Source organism: Sus scrofa, chromosome 14 (genome assembly GCF_000003025.6).
Source record: "Sus scrofa isolate TJ Tabasco breed Duroc chromosome 14, Sscrofa11.1, whole genome shotgun sequence".
Taxonomy (NCBI): Eukaryota; Metazoa; Chordata; class Mammalia; order Artiodactyla; family Suidae; genus Sus; species Sus scrofa.
The window spans coordinates 138,935,689-138,944,652 of record NC_010456.5 but is presented as its reverse complement, the minus strand read 5'-3'; the positions used below and the strand labels follow the sequence as shown (position 1 = coordinate 138,944,652).

At 62.2% G+C, this 8,964-nt stretch overlaps 1 protein-coding gene across 1 annotated transcript; it reads left to right on the top strand.

Moving 5' to 3' along the window:
* LOC110256833 (elastin-like) lies at nt 4,337–8,949 on the top strand. Its single transcript, XM_021073768.1, has 2 exons — nt 4,337–5,539; nt 8,862–8,949. The coding sequence occupies exons 1-2, from the start codon at nt 4,337–4,339 to the stop codon at nt 8,922–8,924; spliced, it is 1,266 nt and encodes a 421-aa protein (XP_020929427.1). The 3' UTR covers nt 8,925–8,949.

Below are 8,964 nucleotides of genomic sequence, written 5' to 3'. Positions count from 1 at the left end.
CCGCCGCCGGCGCCGCCGACACCTTGCGGCTCGGGCACCCCGCGACGCCGGTCGAAGGAGCGGCGCAGGTAAGCGCGCGGGGGGCTGCTCGCGATCCCGTCGGGGGCTCCTCGCCCCAGCGCGCGGTACCCCGGAGGCCAAGGGCCGGCAAAGTTGAACTTCGCGTCGCGGGCGGGTGCAGGGGAGCCGGGCCGCGCTCACGGCGGGGTCCTCGAGGCGGGGTGCGCTCTTCGCGCCTGCGGGAGCGCGGGCGGGGACTGCGGCGGAGGCGCGCGGTGGGGCTGGGGGACGCGGGAGCCCGGGACCGTGGGCGGCACGCCCGGCCCGGCCTCGCAGTGAACTTTTGCGCCGCTCCCTGGCAGCGTCTTGGCGGCCGGTGAACCCTGCCCGCGCAGCCTCGCGGGCTTCGGGTGGGTCTCTCCTCGAGGCCCTCCTGGCTGGGCTGCGGGGAAGTGAGCGCGTGCGGAGGGCGCCCGGCGCGGGGGAAGCGCGTATCCGCGCCGGCGGAGACTGGGGGTTCCGGGATTTCGTGGAAGGACCCGGGATTTTTCAATCCCCCGCCCCTCCCCCAATACAAAGTGAGACCCTTGGATGGAAGGGAGGGGTCGAAACACGGAGGTGCCTGGACGAGAACGCAGGAAGCAATTAAAACTCCTCCTTTCGGATTAACAACCAAAAATTGATCGATGTGTCAGGAATACCTCTGATTTATGAAAGGTGCTTATTTCTCCGGTATGGAGAATTTTATGTTCTCCAGGTGAAACGGAGTTCACCCAGCTCCAGCGTAGATTGATGTTTTAATAAAAATAAATAAAGGCGAAAAGCTCGCCTGGTCTTTGGGGACATCAAGTCTCAAATCGCGGAGTTAGACTAACAAATCAAATTGCATTATCTTTACATTTTGTGATTTTATGTCTTTTAATCGTGCGCCTAAAAATCGCAAGCAGGAGCGCGCCTTCATTTCGAAAGTTTTAATATAATGCTTAAAAGTTCAAATATCTAGCAATCAATGTTTCATAAGCAAAATGGCACGGGGAGCGCCGGGTAATTGTGATAAGTGGCAGGCGTCGCGGTGTGGACGCCGGGCGAGCGCGGGCGGCGGCGGCGGCGGGAGGAGGAGCGGGTTCCGGGAGGGGAGAGGGAGGAGGTGGCGGCGCTCGGAGCCGTGCGGCGCCCGTAGATGGCGCCCTGGCCCCACGCTAGGCTCGGGAGCCGCGCTCCGCCGGGCCGCGCGCGGGCGGGGGAGCTGGCGGGGGCGCGGGGCGGGCGCTGAGCGCGAGGCTCCGCACTAGCAGTGGACTTGGACGAGGGCCGCACTGCTCAGCGGGAAAAATACTAAGCTTATTGTTGGCATTTGAGGTTTAAGGCCTGGGCAGCCTTTGGGGGCGGAAGAAGGGGGGGCTCCGTGGTCCCGGATGTGCGCGGGAACCTAGGGGTTCCCCTCGAGACCCCCCCAAACTGGCTGCGGCCCTGGCCTGGTGGCCACGATGCAGACCCAGCCCCGGCTCTCCGGGCGCGGCCCAGGTGCGGTACTGGGGTGAAGATATGCGTGAGTGCAGGCGAGGGTCAGCCGTGCGGTGGCAAGGACACCGAGTTCAAAGCTGCCCACTGATCATTCCCGAGGGCGGCCGGGACTGCGGTGAGGCCGCCCGCGCCCCGCGCGGGATGCGCGGCCCGAGCCCGCGCCCGCTCTGCAGCCGCGGCAGCCTGTGCGCTGCGCTTTGCAATGTAAATTTCAGCGGGACAAATTGCTTATTAATAGTCTAGAAGAGAAGCGGGTTTCTTTCTTTCTTCTTTTCTTTATCTGTTTTTATTTCTGCATGGCCCCAGCTATGCCCTGGGCAGCCTCGCCGCCCAGCAGTTTTCTCTTCATTTCAATATCCTAAAGAAAATGCAAATTTCCACAGTGTGGCCTTTTAAAAAAGTTAAATTAGCAACAGCTTTAAGTGACTCCATTAGTATGGAAAACATACTCATGTTTAATGTGAGAATAGCTTCCTTTTAACGGGGCCCATTCTGGACTGTGAATTTAGCAGCCCCTCACATTGGTAAAGAATCGTGTCGCGGCCAAATGTGTCGCCAAAGGCGCACCCCCGCGTGGCCTGCGCCGGGCTTCCCGGGAGCGGCTGTCCCGCCGCTGCGCGCGGCCCGCCCCGGCCGCCGGCTCGGATCCCCAGGAAGTCTTGGGCATTCAGGAGGGAGGAAGGTGACACATTTCTGTCCAAGGGCAGCGTGTTCTCCCTACCCTCCCAGCCTTGTCGTCCCTGTCCCAGCAACTGAGATCATTATCAGAGCAGCCTGACCAGGCCTGGCCGCTGTCACCCACCTCCCCACTTCTGCGCAGGGGAAGGGGTGGGTGGACGCTCCTTTAAGGTGACGCCGAGGAGTGGGCGAGGGTCGCAGGAGAGGAGGACGTCGTCCATCCCGTGCCCTCCGGTTCACCTCCACCCCTTGGCTCTCTACCACGCCAACGCCTCTGCCGGGGTTGGCAAACCCGTGTTTCAAACCAGAACCTCATTGGCAAACTTTTGCGCTCTACCGTTAGCTTTCAGAGGAGATTGTTAATTCCACGGGGGGGGGGGTCTGCCAATCCCCTCCTTTACCTCTAAGCCAGTGGCAGGGCGCGCCATCCCCATCCAGGAAAGAGTTAAGATTTATGGTGTGCTGGAGAGGTCTTGTTAGGATGTAATCTGCATTTTTAAACTACTGCATAATAAAAAGTGAGAAGTTTTGAGACACCTTTCTTGATTATACCTTTGGCGATACTTTAGGTTTTACATTTAATTTGCATTTTGTTCTTAGTGAATATTGAAGTCTTGAGTGGAGGATTGAATTTTATTAGGACATCTGGACTGACAGTATCAAATCAGACACCAGTGTCCCAAAGCATGCTAAAATTTCAGAGTTAATTAGAACGCAGTGTGTTTAATTAAAGCCAATTATAATATTTGAAATTATCTGATCGATCCGGGTTTCCACAGTTTGGGTGTTTAGGGGTTGATTACCGTGCTCCGTGCGCAGTTCCATCCAAGAAACTACTCTGGGGAGAGTTTGCTTTGTAAACGGCGGGGGCGGGCGGGCGCGGATTCCGCATCCCGGCTCGGTCTCTCGCTCCTCCTGCCCGCCTGCCTTGGGGCGCCCCTGGACGCGGCTCAGGAAATCCCAACTCGTTCTTAAGGCCACTGTGCCTTTTCGGATCCGAGAGACCCGCCGAGCATCAGCTGTCTTTCCCCGCTCCTGTGCGCCTTCCGAGCTTTGTGAGCAGAGGCAACCTTTAAGGTTGCAAGGTGCGTAGGGAGAAGCCCGGCTCGCAGAAGGCGCGTGTTTGATTTCGGTTTCGAGCTCTGGCTGAAGAGCCCCCAGGGCTGACTCGGAACAGGGGGCTAGCCAAAGTGACTGAAGGGATCGGAGAAAAGTTAGGACAAGGAGACAATAATTAACTGTTTCCTTTCTCATTTCGTATGCTGCAGGAGCCGAGGTGCGCCCTGGCGTTTTCCGCCCTCTTGGAGCTAGTTTTCCAGGGCGACGGTCGAGCGAGTTGCGGGTGGCGTCCGCTGCCCCCCGCGGGGCCGGGCCCTTGGAGTGCGCGTTTTTCTCCCGCAAGGGTGTGGGCGCGGTGCTCGCCGCCTGGGCCTTGTTCCCGGTGCCCGCCTCGGCCTGGCTCTTGCAGACACACGTGAGCGGCAGTCAGACCAGGCGGCGCGTGGACGTTTCTGCGCGTTCCTGGGGTCACCGGGTCAGGCAGGCCTAGGTGCGCCCGACGCGCAGGAGCTGCGGCCCAGCTGCGGAAGCTGCGCAGGGGCGGCGGCGGCCACCTGCCCAGGGGTAGGTGGGAGCCTCACCGGCTCGGCTCTGGGCTGCGCTGCGGCACTGTGCTCTCCTCACCCCAGGAGGCGCTGTTTGTCAAACTTGGCGCCTTGGCAGGAGACTCCTGCACATTCTCAGCCTTTCTCGGTACTCGGGATCGGGCTTCAGGAACCTTAGCCTTCCCGAATGACTGGGGCTGGGCCGGGGTTGGGGGAACGGTGCAAAGAATAGGGGTCTGAGACCCTTCAGGGTTCGCTTTTTAGCAGTGAATCTAGCCAGGCCTCCTGCCCTCCACCGCAGGGGAGGGGAGCCCATAGGAGCTCCCGTGTGTCCCCGGGGAGATGCCCAGTTACTTGTCTCCGAGGGCAGGCGGGACTCAGGTCCTGGCTTGGGTTCAGTCGCCACCAGCCTCCTGAGGGCCCCGCAGCTTCTGTCTCTGTACAGCGAGCGCGTTCCCTGGGCCTGGAACACTCCCCAGACTCTGGCCCGGCCCCCTTTGTGCGCAGATTAACAGGTTGGGGTGGCCTGAATGCGGAGCCCTGGCTTCCTGGGTCTCCCCGGGCCCACGGGCGAGCGTGCCCCGGCGGCGCACTCAGGGGCCGCGTCCCTGACCCTCGGTGGGCAGGGTTTGCTAGTGCGAGGCTGTTCCGCCCCATCCCGCACTTCTCGGGACTTTCTCAGTGCGCCCTCCCGGGATTACCCTCGAGTCCAGCTCTCTCAGCCCCTACGGCCTTCTCGCCGGGGCCCAAGGTCAGTCTGGCTCTCCAATTTCGGGTACTTTTCCCGGGCTCTGCCTGTGCACGGCGCGGGGGCCGGACCCTGGGCAGGAGCGGGGCTGGAGGCCAGGTCACCGGCGCGGTCTGAGCGTGACCCCCGGGCGCGGAGGACGTGGGGGCGGGCCGCGCCTGCTACTCAGCCTCGGCGGCGGGAATGCGGACCTCTGGCCTTCGGCGCGTTGGCTTCTGCCCTTGCCGAGGGCCGAGGGCCATGGCCGCGCAGCCTGGGCCCGAGGACGCTGGCCCTTCGAGGGAGCCCCACCCGGCCGCGCCCTCGCGCCCGCGATCCCTCACAGGGGTCGGCTTCCAGGATCCCCTGGCCCGGTCTTCTCAACGCCGCCGGAAACGCAGTCTATTACCCTTTGGAAAGCTGGCAGGGAGGGCGACTGGCTCCCCTCTCTACCGCGAAGGTGCATTCACAGAGTGCCCTGGATGTTGGGCCGGCGCTGACGCCGCGGCCGGCCTTGCGCCCTGGGACCCCAACTTGGCGGAAGTTTCTGGATGGCTCGGAGGCCAGCGCGAGCCCGGCTCCCGCTCTCCAGGTCTTGGCGCTACGCAGCAGTGGCGGACCCGGGACTGGGGCGGGGGGTGCGAGCGGAAAGTTCACACCAGGCGCGCGCGGAACAGCCCTCCCCCTCCCGCGGGTGGGTAGTGGCGCGGGCGGAGGGCTGGGCGCATGCGGCGGCTGGGGCACTGAGCGCCGGCAGGGAGACCGGGCTGGGCCTGGGTGCGGGCGCCGCGCGGGTGTACCGCCTGGCCCAGCCTTGGGTGGTGTCGCGGGTCGGCGGCCAAGCGCGGCTGCGGCCCTGAGCCCTGCACGCCGCTCCCGGAGTGGGGGCTCCGGGGGCTGCGGGCGCTGTCTCTTTAAGGTCACTGCCTGCTCCGGCACGACGTGGGGAGGACAGCTGGGCACTGGCCATCTGACTGACTCCGGCGTGACATCTGGGAGCCCACTGGTGTGTGGCACGCGAAGCGCTTGATGCCGCTATTTAAATGCAAATGTGAGGGGGCTCATTGAAGCCTCTCCCCGTAAATCCGCACAAAAGGAATACTTCCCACCCTCCGAGGAGGAGGAGGAGGAGGTGGCGGCGGCGGCGCGAGGGCCACCCGTGCAAATCGCGTTGAGCTCGGGGCCCTGAGCAGTCATCGCTGCCCTCGCGGCCCGCGGGGTTTCCTGCGAAGGTCAGGTCCCGCCGGGCCGGGCCCCTGGGCGTCTGGCTGGCCCCTGGGAGCGCTCTGTGCGAGGAGGCTGGACCCGCGGCGGCGGCGGGCCTTCGCACATTCCGAAGTGTCAGCCTGCCCCCACCCCTGCGGGCCCCCGCCCCCCGGCTTCCCCCGCCTGGATACTGGGCGCCCCTGGTTCTCCAGAAAGGACGAGGGGCGGGGCAGGGCTCCCGCGGGAGGCAGCCGGCGCGGGGACGCGCTCCCAGCCTCTCTCTGGACCTCTGGGAATGGACCTGCAGCCCCCTCTCCCCCTCCCCAGCCTTGGGTGCTCGGCCCCTTGCTCCTCTCCAGGGCTGCTCCCGCCCTGTCCAGGCGAAGATCTGGAGTGGAGTGGGGTGGGGTGGGGGCCAGGGGGCTGCCCTCCCAGGCGGCTCCTCAGCAGGCCTGTGTGGAGCCCCTGCCCAGGCGGTGAGTCCCTGTGCCCGCAGCCCGGAGCCAGCAGTGGAGTGACAAAAAAGATAAAGTTGGTGAATGATAAAGACCGTATTTTCCACGCTTTGGGTGCGGGACCAGATGATCTAGAAAATGAGCTGAAATGGATTCAGCCTCTGAGCCTGTTGTGAGAGCAGCTGATTCCCCCATTTCGGGCCAGATGGCTGCTGAACACAGATTTGCATTCATTTTCGCTTAATATCGTCCAAAATAGTGGGGCAGCTGCATTTGTTGTCAAAAAGGTTTAAAACCCCCTTTCTTTCTAGGGCAGGATCCTTACCTTATGTGATGGGCTTATAGAACTTTTTTTCTCTCTTTAGTCAACAGTATCAGATTTAGAAGGATTTGTTTTTAAACCTTCTAATTTGGTAATCAGATTTAAATCGCCTTGGCGCGTGTAATCTGAATTAAAGATACTGTAAATGATTTTAAGCATGATACTTTCGTTAGCGCAAGGAAGGGGGCACCTCCAGCGTGGGCTGGGCATTTTAGGAAGTGTGCTACAAAGGAAGCATTGTTTCCTCTTTCCAACTTCATCTTTTCCGAAAAGGCACTTTGCATAATCTGACAATAACGCTTGCCGGGCCGCGCCTTTCGTGAGCCCCCCCGGAGCAGCTAAATACTCAGAGACAAAGCATTTCTCAACCCCACCCTCCCCCGACGGCCAACTTTATTTTGCTTGTCCCTCCACGAGGGAAGTGTTCCCTCTTCCACTCGGTCACTGGGCTTATTAGGAATACAGAAATTTTCTTTTAATTTATCGTGAATAGTTTCCATACACTTTGATTTAAGGTTATTAACATTCTATAGACAGTGGCATCCTTAATATGTGGCGATCGCTTCTAAAGACTAATCTCATTACCCTCAAATAGTCATAAAATATGATTTTATTATACTTACGTATTTAATTAGGCGGCCGGCACCGGAATGGATTTTGAGATGGGACTGGAGCAACAGCTGTGATAATTCACTTATCTTTGGCAATAGTCATTAACCCCCAACACCAGCAAAATAGATTGCTTTCCAGCACTCCTTTTTTCTCACCCCTTCCAAGAGGCGTGGGGGTCCCCAGATAACGTAAATCGGACTTCGATTTTCCCGATTAATTAAAATATTAACGTACACACACTGCCAACTCATGGGCAAAAAAAAAAAAAAAAAAAAAAAGAGGGCAACCCAACCCCGGGCGGGAAGAAGCTGTCCTGCGACACACTTGCACTCTGAAACCTGTTTTTTGGGTTTTGTTTGTTTTAATCAAAAGGGCCTGATTTCTCTTGGCAGGGAAGTGCCGGGACAGCTCCCGGTCGTCCCCTGGGTCTCCGCTCCCTGTCGCTCAGTCGTCCTTAGGGCAGGCAGTGCGCCTGGGCGCCGCGTCCCCGCTGCGGGAGCCGGGCCTCCGGGCCCACAAGCAGTCCGCGCCCCGCTGCCCTCCCGATTCCTCGAAACCAGGTCTGGAAGCCGCGCGTCGCGCGCTCACCCGGGCCCGGCGGCACCGAGGGCAGGACCCGGGCGCCCGCGGCGTCCGCTCGGCTTTTAGAGCGGCTGGCGCCGGGGAGGTCTGGCCACCGCGCAGGGCGCGCAGCCGGACACCCGGCTCCAGGTCGCCGGAGAGGCCGGGCGCGCTTCCTGTCCGCCCAGAGAGCCCAGAGCCTTCTTTGTCACTCGCCGCGCCTAAGGACAGGCCAGGGGACCAGGTCTCCCGTGGCCACCGGGAAAGAGCAGCTGGCAGAGGCCGCCTCCGACGTGGGTCCCCAGCCCAACACTCAGTGGCCTCTGCCGGGGCGGAAAACACCGGCGCCGGGCGAGGCCCAGACTGGGGCAGATCGGCCCCCCCAGCAACCTCAGGTCTGCTTAGAAAGCAGGCTGAGCTGCGCGCCCCGCCTTGGCCGGGGAGCCCTGCCCCCCTCCGCCCCCGGCCCCCAGTGCGTCCCTTGCCCCTCCAGCTCCCTTCCTGCGGCCTGCTTGCCTCTGCCCACTTTTCCCTTTGGGCCTTCCCTAGGCGATCTGCGGCCCTTTGCATTTATTGCAAAGCATTTGGGCAACTGGGGGCGCCTCGGCATTTTCCCCCTTTCTCCCCGCCGTGTTTTGAGTGTGTGGCTGATTGCAGGAGGAGGCATTACGGGGACCAAGCTGCAAGTGTGCACTGGTTGTTTGTTTCATTTCAAGACTTATTTGGGCGAGTCGTAACTTCCTTGGCTGCGGGTGGGCGCGAGCAGCCGCGGCGCGTGGCTGGGGGCGGCGGCGGCGCTCGGTGGCGCTCGGCGGCGCTCGGCGGCGGCGGGGCTCGCGGGGCTCGCGGGGCTCGGGCCGGCTCGCGGCGCCGTCAGGCAGTCAGTCGGCGAGCGCGGCGGCGGCGGCGGCGGCGGCGGCGAGGGGCGCGGCGAGGGGCGGCCGCTCCCATATATGGCGCAGGCGCCGCCCCCCGACGTCACCCTCTGACAGCGCCGCTCCCGGGGGCTTCGAGTTTTGGCTCCCGGGAAAGGGTCCATTCCTCGGGGAGAGAGGGCTGAGTTTTGTGCGCCTCCGTCCGCTGCGCGCGCCGCTCCAGGCCCCGCCGCGCCCCGCCTGCGCCCGGGACTGCGCCGCGGCACTCACTGCCCCGTTTATTTGTCTTTGGAGCAGGCGGGCCGCGCCAGAAGCGGGCGATCCCGCAGTGTCCTGCAGCCGCGGACGCCGCCTGGCTAGGATGACACCACGTTGAGCGCGCCTGCAAACAACAACAACA